Source organism: Phyllostomus discolor, chromosome 5 (assembly GCF_004126475.2).
Source record: "Phyllostomus discolor isolate MPI-MPIP mPhyDis1 chromosome 5, mPhyDis1.pri.v3, whole genome shotgun sequence".
In the NCBI taxonomy this organism is placed as follows: Eukaryota; Metazoa; Chordata; class Mammalia; order Chiroptera; family Phyllostomidae; genus Phyllostomus; species Phyllostomus discolor.
This window is the reverse complement of record NC_040907.2, coordinates 126,353,366-126,372,605: the sequence shown is the minus strand read 5'-3', so window position 1 is coordinate 126,372,605 and position 19,240 is coordinate 126,353,366. Positions and strand designations below refer to the sequence as shown.

The 19,240-nt window shown below is 40.3% G+C and overlaps 1 protein-coding gene and 1 pseudogene across 1 annotated transcript in view; both read right to left on the bottom strand.

Annotated features, from left to right (window-relative positions):
- Positions 1-960: 960 nt before the first annotated feature.
- Positions 961-19,240, bottom strand: part of PPA1 (inorganic pyrophosphatase 1) — a 39,422-nt gene continuing 21,142 nt past the window's right edge. The window contains exons 7-11 of the mRNA XM_028511992.2: positions 6,330-6,457; positions 5,981-6,066; positions 2,902-2,971; positions 1,861-1,903; positions 961-1,304 (exon numbers count right to left, since the gene is read on the bottom strand). Coding sequence (XP_028367793.1) covers positions 1,273-1,304; positions 1,861-1,903; positions 2,902-2,971; positions 5,981-6,066; positions 6,330-6,457 — 359 coding nt within the window. The 3' untranslated portion in view covers positions 961-1,272. The remainder of the gene's footprint in view (positions 1,305-1,860; positions 1,904-2,901; positions 2,972-5,980; positions 6,067-6,329; positions 6,458-19,240) is intronic.
- On the bottom strand, positions 12,652-17,729 carry LOC118500485 (annotated as a pseudogene).

The window sequence follows — 19,240 nt, the reverse complement described above, 5'->3', positions numbered from 1 at the left end:
GGGTACAAGGAACACTGGGAAATCTGAGTAAGATCAATGGGTTGTATAGGAGCTGAAGTCCTTGCTGTGACATAGGAAAGTTTTACAAAACCTTACCTTTGGGGGAAACTGGGCAAGGTGTAGAGAACCCCTTTTATTTTTTACAGTTGCCTGTGGTACAGTGATCTCATTAAAAATTAAAAAAAAAACAAAAGGAACACTTAATATATTACATGAATAACATCTCTTCACTTTTACAACTGAAGGCACTGAAGTGGGGTAGTTGGTAACTGACCTAAGATGACAGAGCTAATAAGCAGATGGGCTAGGATTAAAAATTCAGATCTGTATATGTCGACAGTCCAAGCTATTCTGGCTTATAACTCAGAAAATAATGTAAATGACATAAGGACTCAATTAGTTGCTTAGAGAAGTAAAAAAAGTATTTCATTTCAAAAGGTGAACAGGGTTGTGTTTTCTGCTAATATGATATAAATTAGAAAGCTTTTTAAAATTTTATTTTTAAAAAATATTTTATTTATTTTTTTAGAGAGGGGGAAATGTGGGAGAAAGAGAGAGGGAGAGAAACATCGATGTGTGAGAGAAATGTTGATTGGTTGCCTCTTGCATGTCCCCAGCTGGGGACCTGGCCTACAACACAGGCATATGCTCTGACTGGGAATCGAACCAACAACTTTTCAGTCTGCAGACCTGCACTCAACCCATTGAGACACACCACCCAGGGCTAAATTAAAAAGCTTTTTCTTTACAGTGGGATACTAAGAATTAGGTAAGAGCCAGGTAGGTATCAAGACTATTTTTAAAATAAGGAATTTCACTCTCAGATTCCCAAAAATAGTTAGTTTTATTCTAAGAATTATAAAATTGAATTGTAAGATCCTTGATAGGAAAACAAACACCAAACAGCACCCACATCAGCATGATGTCTGGCTTCTTGAAAAAATAAAACTACAAGCCAAGTTTCAGCAAAATAATTTTATTTCCTAACACACACTAAACATATACATCCAATATCTTGCACATTTATTCACAAATGACTTTCAAATTCCAATAACTGTTTTGATATTTAAGCATGAACTAGAAGTTATCTTAGTTGCGATATGAAAAACGCTTTTATACGGATAACACACTAAATATATTGGATTGGTCACAAGAGTTTGCTTTGGTAGATTAGTTCTATAAATTTAAAGTTTTGAAAAGCCACTACTTTTGCATCTAATACTTCCAGATGAATAAGATCCAGCAATATCCGCTTGTATCTGGGACACTTCCTTAGTTTTTCTGGTGATGGAACCACTTGTCCACTACATTCAGAGAAAAGAAAAGCAAATTAGAATACTCATTAATCAAAATACACCCAACATATAACAGAGAATAACATATGTGCCCTAATGTATCCTATTATGAATTATCTTAAAACAAACTTTCATATATGTGGTTTCATTATGGCAAATACAGGTAATTTAACACTGTATTTTCTTCTGGGCTTCCTTACTCTTGATACTAATCATATAAAAGTGATTCTCACCAGCAGAACCTTACAGCAAATTCTATATCTATGTGGGCAGACAACTGCCTTTTGGGGGAGGCAGCCTGTGGCCAGACGGGGACCCAGAGCCCACCCTTCTCCAGTGTCCACGAAGCACCTACCCAGAACCCAGGGAAGAGCGGGTGATGGTCTGGAAACGGCTGTGCCTGGGTTGGCACCAAAGGTGGTGTTCCACATACACTATGGAACGCTGCGGACGTTTCTTCCCCCTCCCTTCTTTTCTGAGTGAATATGGTGTGTGAGATTTGTCTATGATTTCCCCCCACGTCCACGTAGTGCTTAATGTTCCTGTAGCGGAACACTGATCTTACCATCTGTGGGTATTGTGCAGGCAGAGTCACATGGTGGTGGCAACTAAAATAAATTATTAAAATATATTAGTTTAATCCTATTTTTTAAAAAGTTAAGAAAGTATACTGACATAAAAATTAAAATGAATCTGAACAGAAGATGATTATCCTAATTTTTAGGTTCTAAAAAGAATAATTTACAGGGCCCTGGCCAGGTGGCTCAGTTGGTTGGAGCATCATCCCGTGCACCAAAGGGCTGCAGGCTCGGTCCTCGGTCAGGGCTCATCCAGGAGGCAACAGATCGATGTTTCTCTCTCTCTCAAATCCTCGGGTGAGGATTAAAAAAAAATAATAATAATAATTTATAAGGACAATGCAAGTTTGCTCTACTACTAAGAAATGCTAAATTCAAGCCTCTTTTAGCGACACACATGGGAATAAATAATAAAAATAAATGTATTTTGAAATAAAGAATAAAAACATTTACACACATATACTGATTTCATAAATTATATAAATATAAATATAAATATAAATGTAGATAGAGTGTTCTCATTGAAAAGTTGTGATTGCTAACCAATGACTTTTCTCTTCCAATTTTTCTTATTCATTTCAACTTGGTCAGGATTCATTTATAGAGATAAATATCTACATGTATTGGCTTCATCATTAAATTGTTATTTTTCCTCTTACTCAATTACAAAGCAGTAAAAAATTAGACCTCATTTTCTTTTGTTTTCCTTAATTAATATTGAAAATGAGAATAAATTAAGATCGTCTAGTTCACTATTCTGGTTAATCCAAACCAGATAAAGAATAGTACAAAAATTACTTCTCAGATAAATAATGTACTACCTTAAGTCTTTTCTAGGACTAGGAACTGTACCCCCCCCCCCCCCAAGAGCCTGCTTCCGTGTGCTCGTGGTCTGTAATTCCAAGACCGCACACAGTGATGTGTACAAAGGGGGTGCTCAAATATCAGTTGAAAGGAGTACTTCTCCCCACTTAGCACCCTATTTTTAGCCCCCGGGTATGTGCTTTTTCAAGGAAACGTTTACGTACAGCATTCACGATGGCTTTGGCAGAAGCAGGGTCACACTTGAAGGGGCTCTCCGACACTGTGGTATTCATGCTATTAAGTAAGACAGAAGTAGACATGAGGTGTAGTAACAGAAACTGCTCTCTTAAGAATTAAAAAAACAAGCTGAAGATGGTAGACAAGATGAGATTCAATTTTGGTTCAATTGAGGTTGAAGGAAGAACCTCATGTTTACTCAAGGTGCAGGATACAAAACCAATACACACAAATCTGTCGCATTTCTATACATTAATAACAAACTACTAGAAAGAAAAATTAAGAAAATAATCCCACTCACAGCTACATCAAAAAGAATAAAATACCTAGGAATAAATTTAACTAAGAAGGTAAAAGATTTATAGAGTGAAAACTATAACATATTAATAAAAAATGAAAAAAACTATAATACCTTCTAAATAATATATTATTTATAGATACATATTATAAAGTAATATAATAATGTCCACTAAAATAAATGGAAATATATCCTATGCTTATGAACTGTCAGAATAAAGTTGTTAAAAATATCCATACTGCCCAAAGCAATCTAGATTAAATGCAATCCCTATCAAAATTCCAATGGCATTTTTCACGAAATTAGAACAAATCCTAGAATGTGTATGGAACCACAAAAGATTCCATATAGCCAAAGCAATCTTGAGAAAGAAGAACAAAACTGGAGGCATCACCCTCTCTTATTTCAAACTACATTAAAAAGCTATAGTAATCAGAACAGTAATAGTAATGGCATAAACACATAAATCAATGGAACCAGAGAGCCAGAAATGAAACCCACACATATACGGTCAATAATTTATGACAAAGGGGCCACGAATGTACAATGGGGAAAGGGACAGTCTCTTCAATAAATGGTGGTGGGAAAACTAAACAGTCACCTGCAAAAGTATCTTGTACTATACACAAAAATTCACTCAAAATCAATTAAAGACTTAAATGTAAGACCTGAAACCATAAAACTCCTAGAACAAAACAGATGGTAAGCTTCTTGACATTAGACACCAAAAGCAAAGGCAAAAAAGCAAAAATAAACAATTAGGACTACATCAAACTAAAAAGTTTCTGCACAGCAAAGAAAATAATAAAAAAGAAAATGAAAAGGCAACCTACGGAATAGGAGAAAATATTTGCAAATCATACTAATAAGGGCTTAATATCCAAAATATATAAAGAACTCACACAAATGAGTAAGAAAATAAACCCCAACAAACAATCTCACTCATCAGGGAAATGCAAATCAAAACCACAATGAGATTATCATCTCACACCTGTTAAAAGTCAATTATCAAAAATATAGGCAACAAAAAATGTTGGTGAGGATGTGGAGAAAAGGGCACCCTTGTGCACTGTTAGTGGGAAATGCACATAGTCACTATGGAAAATAGTGTGAAGATTCCTCAAAAAACTGAAAATGGAACTACCATGTGATCCAGAATTCCACTTCTGGGTCTTTACACGATGAAAATAAAAACACTAACTCAAAACCAGATATAGTGCACCCCCATGTTCACTGTAGCATTATTTATAATAGCCAAGATATGAAACCTAGGTGTCCACTGACAAACAAGTGGCTAAAGAAAATGTCATACATATGTACACAATGCAGCATCATTCACCTACAGAAAGGATGAAATCTTGCCATTTACAACAACACACATGGAACTTGAGGGCACTATGTAAGTTAAATAAGTCAGACAGATAATGACAAATACTGTATGATCTCACTTATACAGTTGACCCTTGAACAACAGGGGACTTAGGGGTACCGATCCCCCCACATAGTAAAAAATCTGCATATAACTTTTGACTCCCCCAAAACCTAACTAATAGCCTACTATTGACCAGAAGCCTTACTAATAATAAAGTTTATTAACACATATTTTGTATGTTATATATGTTATATACTATATTCTTACAATAAAGTAAGCTACAGAAAAAAAAATGTTATAAGAAAATCATAAGGAGCCCTGGCTGGTGTGGCTCAGTGGACTGAGTGCTGGCCTGCAAACCAAAGGGTCACAAATTCGATTCCTAGTCAGAGCACATGCCTGGGTTGTGGGCCAGGTCCCCAGTAGGGGGTGCACGAGACACAACAACACATTGATGCTTCTCTCCCTCTCTTTCTCCCTCCCTTCCCTTTTGTCTAAAAATAAATAAATGAAATCTTTAAAAGAATCATAAGGAAGAGAAAATACATTTACAGTACTGTATGTATTTATTGAAAAAAATCCACATGTAAGTGGACCCATGCTTCAAACCCATATTGTTCAAGGGTCAACTGTACGTAAAATATTCACTTTGTAATTGGCATTCTGCTGAATTCTTTATTTTCTCTAGGGTTTTCTGAGTACACAATTATATCATCTGCCACAATATGCTCCGAATTCTCCAACATTCCTGAATCAAAACACATCATTTCTTTGTTGACTACTATTGCCAGAACAATGTTAGTTAAGTGATGATAGTGGACATTCTCTTATAAATCTTTAAATACCTAAGAAGTATATTGTCTGACCTTGGGTTAGGGGCCAGATAGACTTGGATACGAGTCCTAACTCTGAAACATTTACTGTGGCATGACTTTAGTTAAGTTTAATCTGCCTACACCTCTGTCACATGCTTGGCAAACATTTACTGGTCAATACATATTTGCTATCATTAGTGGCAGTAAATTGTGTGTGCATAGTAAATACTGGTTTGGTTGTGACGCACCTTACAGATTTACATCGGAGAACACTAACCTTTGCACCCAGCCTTATTTTACCTGCGACATTCTGACCCCCTGATGGTAGGAACCTTTTCTAAACACCCTCACAAAGCTCTGATCTTGCTGTCCTCTTCAGAGTTTTAGTCTGTCTTGTCTTGTTTAGAGTATCTTATAGGCACTTTCAGGTGTTTGTCTGCCTTCCCACTTAAGCACTGAATGACAAAATCAATGATCTCTTCTCTAAGTCAAAGTAATGGTACAGTGTGTCCTGGTTATTAAAGCCTTCAAAGCAAGCTGGTCTGCTTTGTGCGTCAGACACGCACAGAGTCGATGCTTACCAACTGATGTCTCTTCCATCGACTTTCTTTGCCACTAGCGCTTTCCAAAGGTTGTGAGTGCCTTTAACTATATCAATTGCGAAGTCCTGTAATTTGAAGAGACATGCATAACAATTAGAAAAGTATTCGTAGGATCATTTTCCCAAAGCCTGATAACTTTGTATTTTTTGAATCATTTCCATGGGTCAAAAATGGAAAACATTTAAGTGGATAAATCAACATGAAGACTGGCATGTCTTTAGATGGTGTTTAAGTGATCATGCAGTATTTAAGTGGCAACAGTAAGTAGTTTAAAGTATAAATCTCAATACAAGTAGACCTGAAGCTACAGTTCCGAATGACATATTACCTTATCTTTAAATTCTGCATTGAAAGAAAACTGGTTCTCTGGTTTTCCATCGGGAACCTTGTACCTTCTAAACCAGTCCACAGTAGCTTCTAGGTAGCCAGGTTTCAGTCGCTTGACATCATCAATATCTTAAAAGAGAAGAAGCAGATTGCAAGATGCATATGTAATTATTTATGTGACAGAAATACCAAGTACATATTTACTTTGAAAGAGCTTTGGGATGATTATTTTTAAAAATTCAGGATAATGTAAGAACTAACCATCTTGTTGAGGGGGGACACATAGACACATTAAAAGGAAACCACCGAGTGAGTTAGAACAGCTCTGACATTCAGTAGTAAGGGAACAATCAGTACAACAGGAACTTCTACCAGATAAGAAGAGAGATAAATGATTGGGGCCACATAATGAGAGAACAGTTTGGCAAGTGTGGATAATTTCTATGAGAAGGAGAGATATTAAAAAAAAAAAAAAGACAGGCTGAGGCTACATTCTCAAAAGTACACCAAAATTATGTACTAAAAAAAAAGAAAAATGGATTTCATTGATATTCACCATGCATTACATATTAAATGTGACTATTCTAACTATACTATTGGCATTCTGTATCACAATGCTTTAGTTCTGGCCAACAGCAAAGTGTCCTGTTTAAAACACTTTTTAGTTTCTGTACAGCCATCAACATGGCTAGCCTCAGTCAGCTTTAAATGGCCAAGCTGCCACACAATGCAAGCAAGCACAAGACACAAGTGCTAAGAAATCGATTAGGGAAAGTATTTTTGGGAGGAGGAATATGTTAAACAACAGAAGCTTCTTGGTATTTATATGAAATAATGTTGTTTAAGTCCAATTTATAACATAAACAGTTAAAGAATATAATGCATTTTATTTCATAGTACCACTAAAATATGGAAAGTTTACAAAGTGAACTGGGAGCTGTTTAAACACTGATACATTTCTTCATTTTTAAAAATTTACTTATTGGTTTGAGAGAGAGAGAAAGAGAGAGAGAGAGATTGTTCCACTTATTTATGCATTCATTGGTTGTTCCTTGTATGTGCCCTGACTGGGAATCGAACCCACAACTTTGGCATACCAGGACAATGCTCTAAACAACTGAACTGCCAGGACAGGGCACACTGATAAATTGCAAGGGACTTATAATTCACATAAAATGTGTCACCTAATACAGAACTAACTAAAAAATCCAGAAATCCAAAATGGAAGTATGGGGTTTGTTCCAACAAATTTTCTGACCAATTCTCCTATTCTTCAGGCACAAGGAGTGTCCAACAACTTAATTTAATATTGGCACTACTGGAATTAGCGTCAGATCCCACAAGTTAAAGGACTTGGTCCAAAAGACTTGGCCTGTTTCTGGCAGATTCCAGGCCACCCATGCCTCAGGCGAACCTGTATACACCAGGGTTTCCCCACAACTCTCTCTCTCAGGTTTAATAACTTGCTAGAATGACTCGCAGAACTCAGGAAACCACTTCAGTTATGTTAACTAGTTTATTATAAAGCATACAACTCAGGAACAGTCAAATAGAAGAGACGCATAGGGCAAGGTATTGAGGAAAGCGGGGTGTAGAACGTCCAGGTCCTCTCAGGGTGGGGCCCCACCCTCCCAGCACTTTCACGTGCTCACCACCTCAGAAGGGCTCCGGATGTCATTACAGTCATCCCTCGCCATAGTGCAGTTCACTTATTTTGGCTTTACTGTATCACGGTTTGTTTGTTTTTTAATATATCTAATTCTGTATTGCGGAGTTTTCACTATATCGTGGGATTTTGCAGTATATAGGTATTTATATATTTATGACTTTAATTATTTTTGCCAAAAATTTAAAATATAAAAATATAAAATGTTAATTCAAACATATTAAAAGAATTTAAATCAAAATAAAATACAATATATATTTCATCAGGGGATGAGTACCTTACTGTACACAAAGGAAATGCAGTACGCCACTACTGCTTGCGCAAGTTTGCCAACATGAGATTGTACACGGCACACTATTGGCTGATGGAATGGAAGGCGACCAACCACAGCACTGTATTCTGTATCCTGGGTGCTGATTGGCTCAGTGACCGTAGCATCGGTCGGTTTGCTCTCTGGCACTGTGCCCACACGTTCAGCATCTCTCCATGTCCACTTCACATCAACATCTGATCCCTGCACGTAGTGTTGCTCTGCGGTGCTGTGTTTTTGTGAAATTTTCATAAAAGTTTTAATTTATTTCAAGCCCTACGATGACACCCAAATGTTCTGTGCCTTCTAAGGCTACTGGCAGTGAACCCAAGCGCCAGAGGAATATGCTTACCATCAAAGAAAAGGTGGAACTTCTCAACATGTTAAAGGAAGGCAAAAGCTACACGGCTTTAGGCCGCCATTACGGGATCAATGAATCTACTGTTCCATACATACAGAGAGATGAGAAGAATAGTAGGTCTACGGCAACAATGACTTTTAACAAGACTGCAAAGAGGGTGGTCACTTCCTGCAATAAGGTCATTGTGAGGATGGAGTCTGCATTGGCCCTGTGGATAAATGACTGCAGGAAGAAGAATATCTCACTGGATACCAACACCATCCAGACTAAGGCCAAGAAACTTTATGACAGTTTTGCAGAAAGCACGGACGTTCACAATGTTGACGAGGATGAAGACGAGGACAACGACGCAGAAGCAAGACCATCGGGTGCTTCTCCCACCAGACCAACCCCATTCAGTGCCAGCAAGGGCTGGTTTGACAAATTTCAGAGAAGCTTTGGACTCAAGAGCATTTCTCTGCATGGAGAAGCTGCCTCTATGGATAAAAAGCAGCACCAGCAACTCCCCGTAACTGTTCATCACTCGGCCAAAGAGATCGGTTATGCCTATGCCTTTAGAGGAAATAGAAGTTACGGCCCAGGGTGAAGATACTGCACCACCTGATGAAGCACCTGATGAAGTGGTGCCTTCAGAAGAGCTGCAATGCTCTTCTTGGCTGTGCAGTGCATTCACCTCATCATCATCACCTTCATCGCCATCAGTACTGCACAGCTACAGAATTCATGATCTTCATCATTCGGGTTGTAGTATACTACACTGGTGAGTACCCATATAGAGTTTTATATGTTGTTAAAATTACATAGGTTTAAGAGCGCAGAAAGTGTTTAAGAGCATATGGAGTGTTTATAAGAGTGTGGGAAAGGTTAATAAGAGAATGGGAAAGGTTTATAGGAGTGTGGGAAAGGTTTATAAAGCCTTAGAATATATATAATAAAATAAATATAACGCCGCTACTTCGTGGATTTTCACCTATCACGGGGGGTCTCTGAAACCTAACTCCCACGATAGGTGAGGGATCGCTGTATTCCAGAGTTTTAAAGAGCTCAATATATAGCCCCTCTCCCCAAGCTGGCAGTGGCCTTGAAAGTCCCCACCCTCTAGTCACTTGGTCTTTCTGCTGACCAGTCCCAGCCAGAGGCTAGCTAGAGGCCCCACCCTAGATCTCCTTATTATCATAAACTCAGGCTTGAACAACGAGGCTCATCCTGAACAACAAAAGACACTCATCACTCAAGAAATTCCAAGGGTTTTAGGAACTTTTTGTGGGAACTAGAGACAAGCATCAAATATATTCTGTATTATACCATAGCAAGAAAAAATATATAAAAGCTGACCAACTCTCTGACTGTGAACCAGACATTGAAAGGTGTGCTAGATCCAAACTAAGGAACCCTGACTACCAGACCCAGGAAAAAAAAAAGTAGGAAAAAACACCTCCTTTTGTAATGGCCACATAGTATTCCATGGCCGGGACAGCCCATAATGATTTCCATCTAACTTTGGGTGGCTATTTAAGCTCTTCCCAGATTTTTGCTACAAGGGCACAAACAGCACCACAGTGAATATACCCTTGTACATACATCTTTGTGTATATTTGTAAGAAATTATGTGGACTAGATTCTTAGAAGTACAGTTGTTGGGTCAAAGTGATATTGATCATAGCACCACTTTTCTATCAATGTTCTAAAAAATTGATCTTATTTAGGATATTTGAAAAATATTTCTTGTATAGAACCTGTATAGAAAGTGAAAGTGGCAGTTCATCTTTCATTCATATGGAGCTTTTGACTTTACAAAGCCTGTTCCCCTATGGTCTCTCATTCAGTTGCCCTCACAAAATCATGGACTTACAGATAATTATGAACTTCATCCAAGTTAATATATGGTTAACAAGTCAAACAATCCACATTTTAGCACCTGGTCCCATCCTCTTTCCAATAAGAACATAAATCTTTCTTATTTATCTTTCTAAAGATATCTTTCCCCCTAGAGAGGGGACGGGAGGGAGAAAGGGAGAGAAACATCAATGTGTGGGTGCCTCATGAGCAACCCCTACTGGGTACCTGGCCTGCAACCCAGACACATGCCCTGACTGGGAATTGAACCAGCAACCCTTTGGTTTGCAGTCCAGCAATCAATCCACTGAGCCACACCAGCCAGTACTTTCTTACTTATCTTAGCAAGACAAATCTTAACAAGATAAAAAACTTTCTTGGCACAGCACTACATGGTAATGACAGAATAACAGTGCTATGAGATGGCCTTGCTTATCCGTCTGTGATTAAGAAAATACAATGCCTAGGAAAAGAATGGTCCACTGCCAGGATATCTGAACTCAGGTACAAATTCTACCACCAACTGGCTGTAGGCTAGTTGCTGTTATCTCATTAACCATCTATAACCATCAACACTCCTCTTTTGTAATGAATGTAAAGATGTTGTCTCTTGCATAAAAAATTTCAAATTTTAATTTGGTTACCAGAATCAAATGCCTTAATCAGACCTAAGAACTCAACAGATAAGTTACAACAAGCCAGATAAATGACAATGCTGTCCCCTGCAGTTCTGAGACACAGAAATCATACGATCTCCTGGTGGAACACTTAAATCTTTGACATGTACACCTTATTAATGAGTCTGATAATGCTGAACTTGATGTTGTTAGGGGTAAATGTGGCCTCAAAGGTTATCAAGGCCCCAGTATACCGGTTGCTTTGCACTGGTTGAGTCTTTGGAGTCTGCAAAACATTCCCTGTTTTCTAACCATGGGTATGATATACAGGACTCAATGGCAAGGACATACATATGAAACTTCTGTCACCAGCCTAAGATGTTCTATCTTTGGAGAGGGACAGGAGAGAGTACTTTCAAAGGCATTAGCACTAACCGTGCTCAGGGTAATGTCTCGTGGCAGAATCCCAAAAAGACAAAACATCGCAGTCTAGAAAGACTCAGATCCAGAGGACAAACTGGGGGTTGCCACATGGGAGGGGGGTTGAAAGGATGGATTAAAAAGGTGAAGGGACTGAGAAGCACAGATGGGCAGTTACAAAACAGTCATGGGGATGTAAAGTACAGTGTAGGGAACATAGCCAGTAATAGTGTAATAACTACATGTGGTGCCAGGCAGGTCCTGGAATTATTAGCAGAACTACTCTGTAACTTAAATGATTGACCACTATGCTGTACCTGAAACAAATACAAAATTCTGGTGTCAACTGTAACTGAAAAAAAAAAATAAATGAAAACAGAAAGCGTCACAGCCTACTAGACAGGGACTAAGAGTGCCCTTCCCAGTGACCAGCGTGCAGCCGTCAGGCCTGTGCCACCTGCAGGCTGTCTGAGAGGTCACGCCCAGATGCGCTTGGCTCACAGTCTCCAGGCCTTCCCAGCGGCACCTCACACCCTACTGCCCATTCTCTAGCTGCCTGCTTTCCCTAATCAACTGAATTTTAGAAGGTTTGTGGGTTTTCTTCATCTAATGTTGACAAGCTTTATTCTGCATCAAGGTATTTGGAAAATGAAGCTGCATCGGGGTACAGTACAGACAAGGAACGATCCGTATGCAGTGAGCACAAACTCAGCTACAGAATTATTCCTAGCCACGCGTTAGCAGATACTCCATTATCAATGCTTAATTGAAAACAAAATATGATTCACCATTCTAAAGGCTAGGGATGAAATATGGCAGAATTTAAGCCAATAGATATAAATGTAGCACCTATCTGTATTGTTTTAAAAACACCAAATAGCCCTGGCTGGCGTAGCTCAGTGAATTGAGCGCAGGCTGGGAACCAAAGTGTCCCAGGTTCGATTCCCAGCCAGGGTACATTGCTGGGTTGCAGGCCATAACCCCCAGCAACCGCACATTGATATTTCTCTCCCTCTCTCTCTTTCTCTCTCTCCCTCCCTTCTCTCCTTCCCTCCCTCCCTCCCTAGAAATAAATAAATAAAATCTTAAAAAAATAATAAAGGAAAAAAAAACACCAAATATGGGAAAATCAAATACTGGGGAAGAACTCAGGCCTTAAGCACATCTCACCCGAAATCCAACCAGAGAACCAGTCCATGATTTTTTTAAGCAATTCATTATATGAAAAAAAAAAAAAAAAGAACACTAGATAATTCAATAACAAAATGTACACTTTTAGGCTGAAACTACAAAATAAACTGGTTTTCTGAAAACAGGAAAGCATTTCATCTCATTTGTAAAATGTCAGAAACACTGATCTTCAGAAAAACTTATTTAGCCTACAGAAATTCATTCTGAAACACAGATGAGCCAAAATGATTTTTTAAAGGATTATTATCTATGCCCTTCAGATCAGGGTAATATAATGACTGTGACCACTTTATGAACAAAAGCAACACAGAAACGAATCTGCGAGAAGAGTGGCCGTGGAAACCACCCACGCTCACATAACTGCACGGCTGGGCTTGGCCATCACGCTATGGAATGGGCAGGTGAGTTCAGTATCAAGGTTAAATGTTTTATCACAGTTGTTCAAATCATATTCCAAAAATTATTTTCTTGTATCGTCTACCTTTTGATCTTCAAATAACTAGTTGCAGAGAATACAGAAAGCCCACTACATTTTATGTAACATCTTAGATGGCCTTTCATTTTCTTGGTTTATCATTGTTTAAAAATCTTCAAAATAGCCTAACAAAGCTCATGACAGCGTCTGGCACACGCAGCGATAGCCTTTTACTGCCTTTAAACGCTGTCAATATGCTGGGGAGGACCATCGGCCTGCCCCACTGGTCCTCACAGAAACAGTTCTCCTGGGGTCTGCTCAGAGCACAGACCCACTGGCCTGAGAGGACCGGCAAACCTCGGCATCCTGCACAACAAGCAGGCACTCGGCCGTCAGTTCCAAGTCCAGAGGGCTGCACCTCTTCACAGACGCACTCTCTTCAGGTAGTGACCGTCAAAATCACAAAGGATTTACGCATTCAATCTTGTAACCAAACAAGAAACTTGAAGTCTCCTGAAGCCATTTAAACTAGCCATTCCAAAATCTCCTGCAACCACTTGGCTATTAGTGCCACCAAAAATGCACCCTCTACCATAAACAAAAACATAAGTGGGATCGCTGCTCCCCAACCACAGGCACTGCTCCACACTGTTGGACGTTTGCGGGCTTTTCCGACTAATAAGTACGTCAAAAGCCTCAAAAAGTCTGAAATTAGTTTTCCAGCTTTACTGTCTCCAGCCAGAAGTAAAATTCTTGGTTTTTTTGCCTGTTAACTAATTAAAATTTAAGTTTATTAAAAAAAACAGTTGGACTTTTGTCTTTATAAAGTATATGAAATTTTAAAAAAGAACAAAAATTCGCTTTCACTGAGCTAGTTGAGTAAAAATATACATTTAATACACCTGCCAGCACCATTCAGCACTTCCTTTAGGTTATCCTTAGTGTCTGATAAAAATAATACAGAATAACTTTTCTATGCTAATAGCTTAACGTTTACACTCCTGTAATAATTCTGTTCTCATCCAATTTTAACTATTGGACATAGGAGCAACCTCTTTGTACTTATATGATGAATTCAGTGAACACATCATGAAGCCAGTTTCTGGCATTTATGGGGGAATGTTAAGAAAAATTAGGAAATGTGTTACACTGAGAATACAACAAAAGGGACGTGCAGAGCTTCTCTCTTTCCCTCACTTCCCCTTATTTATTTTTTTTAAGCTGGGTGTCACACACTTCGGAGAGCATAAAGCACACACTCTCACAGAGACAGAGGCTCGAGAGTGGCCTAGTCCTCAGAAACCAGTGGGAGGTAGAACCCCGTGCGTGTGACTCTGGACGTGGGTTCGGCACCCTCTGCTGGTGAAGCAATTTGTCTTTGGCCTGGCACCTGCCTCTGTGCTGGGCTGTTTCCCGAGCCTCTACTTCCATCTCAACTGAGGTGGGCTACTGTGCACAGCTTTCTGCTGTTGGTGCTGGCACCTGAGTCAGGATTTTTCTCTGGGCAACCTGGCAAGCATAGAAATGACCAGTTATTTTGACCACTTTCTCATCAGGGATCTGGTCACGAGCGACAACTTCTGCGCTTGACAAATTCTGGAACTCATTCACTGTTTTGCCTCCTTTTGCAATAACTGCCAGCAGCAAAGGATGGCACTCAGCTACGAGCTTCAAGTTTCACCTCTTCCTCAGGGCTAACAAAGTCTTCTTCTTTAATTTTTTCCATAAATTCTTCCTGGAGCCTTAAATTGAGCATCTTGAGGCCCAGAGATAATCGCCATCCCCACTTCGGCAGCCAGTGCTTCAGCTGGAGCAATCTTAATAGAAGCTCCTGCAAAGCGGGCTCTTTGCTGCGGCCCCTGCTTGCTGATAACAGCACATGGACAAATATGGCTGGGAGAGAAGTAGATGAACGTTTTTTCTGATTGCTCAAACTATGGGTCACAGGAGTCACAGCTGAAGGGGCCAAGGTGGGAGCTGGCATCCCTGAACTATGTGGGAACAGACCCAAAGCATTCAGATTTAGTCCAGGAACTAAATGTGCCTGCAAATTCATAGAAGCAATCATTTTCATACACTCCCTGATTTTCTTCATTATCTCTTCCTCAGCTTTGGCACATTTCAACACTGTCTTTAACTGTAACAGTGCAGGTTGTGTATACAGCATAAATTCCTGCAATGGATATCATGGTTTTAGTGTATGTCTTGCTCAATTTTTTAAGGGCTTTTCCTTCCTTACCAATAAGATGGCCTATAGAGTTGTTTTGGGCTAAAATCTTCAAGGCAATCTTTTCTGCAAATTTCTTATCTTGAGCTTTCTTATGTGTAACCTCCAAAATAGACTTACAAGCCACAGAGGTACCTTCAAGGGTAAAAAAGATAGTAACTGACTTCTCAGCAGTGTCTGCATTTTCTTTTTATGAACATCAACTTTAGACTGTTCAGGGATGTTCTGAATCGTGATACTTTCTTTTTCAATAATGGCTCCTATGAACTGGGGTGGGGTGGGGTGGGGGGACCAGGAGTTGTAGAGTCGAGTCACACAGTTTTTGCTTGGACACCAATCTTGGAGACTCCCGCCTTAATGAGCCCCTCTGCCCAAACCCATGGTGACCTCCAGGCTGCTACAAAGGGTTCTACCAGGCAGAATGCCATTTAAATGCCATTCGGAACATATCATCTCATCAGGTTGTAGGCCATTTGCAACACAAAGTTCTCCAACTGGCATCCATTCAATTTGTCTAAAGCTTGTCTGGCTTGGCCCTTACTGGAACAGGTTCCATTTACCACTGCAATTTCCAAGTCAGTGTTCACCTGCTCACAGCTTTGCACCACCCCACGCTGGATTAGTAAATTATCCGGTTATCCAGCACCTCGAAGTGAAGCCAAGTCTTCCTTTGCTGACTGCTGACTCTTTTACATTTGGGACAGAAAGTACAACATTATCACCAACATTCAGGGCAATCCTCTCTTCATTCTGAGTATAGGGAACCTCATACTCTGTAAAGAACTGCCATAATTTTACCCCAAACAGGTATAGCTGAATGCAGAAAAACAACATTCCTTCCACATTCCCTTGAGACTGTGGTAGCAAGCAGCTACGCCCGTTAGGTTAGTTAGTGAACCTAACTAACAATGCCCCTTCCTCAAGGGTCCCCCTCGCAGCTCCGCCCCAGAGGGGGCTGGGCCAGCCTGCCCTGCGTCAGATAGCTTCCTCCGCCTGCTCCCGCCCACTCACTGCAAGCCCTGGGCAGTGTTAGATTGCTGCAAGTCATGACCATACTACCGAGTTCCTAGATACCCTGTCCCTAGTTTTCCCTATTATTAGTATCTTACATAAAGATAATTGTCACAGTTAATGAGTCAACAGTGATAGATCATTAGTAACTCAACGTCCATTTTTTATTCCAGGATCCCGCCTTCCATTCAGTCGTCAGGCCTCCGTAGGCCCCTCTTGGCCATGAAGTTTCTCAAACTTGTTTTTGATGACCTCGACTGTTTGGAGGGGTGCTGGGATTTGTCTATTGGGATTTGTCTTATTTTTTCCTCAAGATTACACTAGGGTTGGGGTTTCGGGGAGGAAGACCACAGAGCTAAAATGCCATTCAAAACATGTCATTTTAAGTGTTCTTAAGATGACTCATACTGTTGATGTTGACCTTGATAACCTGGCTGAGAAGTGTTTGTTAGGTTCAGCTGTCAAGTTACTCTTTCCAGCCCCCTTTCCAGACTGGACCCTTGAGGGAAGTCACTGTGCACAGCCCATACTTCAGGAATGGAAGTATTTACATAAATTACTTGGAATTCTTCTGCACAGGAGAGTTGTCTGTTCTTCCCCATTTGTTTATTTATACAGACATTTATTTGTGTCCGTATGGACTCATGAATGAATATTTGTTTTATACTCTGGGTAATAATCCAGTACTACTTTCTTTTGTTGCTCCAACTGTTTCAGCTTGGCCACAGGAAGCACGCTTGACTGTATGTTCCTTTGACAAACCCCCATCATTTTTTTTTAAAGCGCTGCTTTACTTTCTGGCACTACAAGGCAGTCCTGACTCATTCTATACATTCCCCGCTCCAGCCCCAGAACTAGAAAAGGACCCCCAAAGGAGCCTTGGTTCCTGTTACTGAAGAATGATTTAGAAACCAAGATTTGGGTGCCAGGTGGGCTCATTTCTTCTGAATGGGTCTCTTAGGCCATCTCAGCTAACAGAGCAAAGAACAGAAGTATCCTCATCCAGTATGTATGCACAATATCAAAAATATTTTTGTACGTATCTACCCGTTTCTCTAGTAAGTCAAACAGTTCTTATTGATGTCTCCAACTCTAATCCATCACCACATTCTCCATTCCTCCTCCCAGCTCCCTGCCTGGCTTATCTATGACTATGACCTCCCGCTCCAGCCATGAGGAACCTGGCTCGCACCAGCTGTCCTCCCTTCACTCAGTTCCCCCGTCTCAGTGGGCATAAACAGTGGTTTCAGAACCGTTCACCTGTTCTCCACTGAGAAATGACTTCACCAGCTGGGGCACAGGGCTTATGGGCAGTTCCTCTGCTTTAGCCTCACCATTGCCGCTCATTTCCAAAGTTACTTGGTGAGCACCTTTTCTCCCTCCCCTTCAGGGAGGTTATTTCACACATTCGTAAGACTCTTTTGTCAGTCTGAATTCCACCCAGGAGATGACCTCATAAATGGTTTTTTAAATTTGCTCATATTCAAGCTCACTCCTTGTTCTGTGTGTGAGTTATCAATTGCTGCTGCTACAAATGATCGCAAACTTAGTGGCTGAAAAAAACTCCGCCAAGTATTTTTATCTTACAGTCCTGTGGACCACCAGTTCCACATGATCTCATGAGCCTAAAAGCAAGGTGTTGGCAGGGCCGGGTCCTGCCCTTTCTAAAGGCCCCAGGGGACAATGTGTTTCCTTGCCTTGTCCTGCTCTTACAGGCTACCCATGCTCTTTGGCATGTCTGCCCCCTTCCCCAGTCTGACATCTTGGAGCCAGCAATGTTGCCTCTCTCTGAACCTTCCTCTATTACGTCTCCCTGTAACCACAGCTGGGAAAGCTGCTCTGCTTTCAAGGATTCGTGTGACTAGATAGGGCCCATATGGACAATCTAGGTTATGCTCCCCATCTCAAGGTCCTAACCTTAATCTGAAAGTCCATTGCCATGTAAAGAGAATATTCACAGGTTCTGGGGATTAGGGATTAGGCCTCTTTGAAAGGGGGTGGGGACATTATTTTGGTATAAAATTCTATAGGTTTTGATAAATGTAGAGTATCATGTATGCACCATTACAGTGTCAGACAGAAGTTTCCCCCTTGTGGGCAGAATACCGCCTACTCCCCCGCAAGATGCGCACATCCCAACTTCCAGAGCCTGTGAATATGGTGTGTGGCATGGCAAGGAGAAGCGAAGATGCAGATAGGGTTAAGGTCACTAATCAGCTGATTCTGAAATTAGGAGACTATCCTGGGTTATCTGGGTAGGCCCAACGTAATCATAAAGGTCCTTATAAAATCGAAGAGGAAGGCAGAAGAGCAAAGTCAGAGATGTGACAAGGACTCACCCTGCCATTGTGGGCTTTGGAGACGGGACAGGCGACATGAAACGAGGGATGTGGGCAGCTGGCAAAGGATTTTCCTTTAGAGCCTCAGAAGGGATGCAATCCTACTGACACCTTCATCTGAACCCCATGAGGCCCGTTTCAGACATGCGAGAGAAAACTAATTCAATAGCTAGATAAATAGATCAGGTCAATAACTAGAGGCAAGGTTAATATACAAACAAGATAACTGGACAAAGAGTTACAGGGTATGAACATATTTTTTCAAAAAGGACTTTACATAATCAACTTATGCCACTAGCCTACACATTTATAGTCAACTGATTTTTAACAGTGGTGCCAAGACCATTCAATGGGACAAAGAACACCTTTTCAACAAAGAGTGCTGGGACAATTGGATAACTACACCCACAAGAATGACGCTGAGCTGGACTACCACTTCATAGCATATACAAAAATTAACTCAAAACAGATCAAAGACCTAAGTGTAAGGGCTAAATTTATAAAACTCTTAAAAGGAAA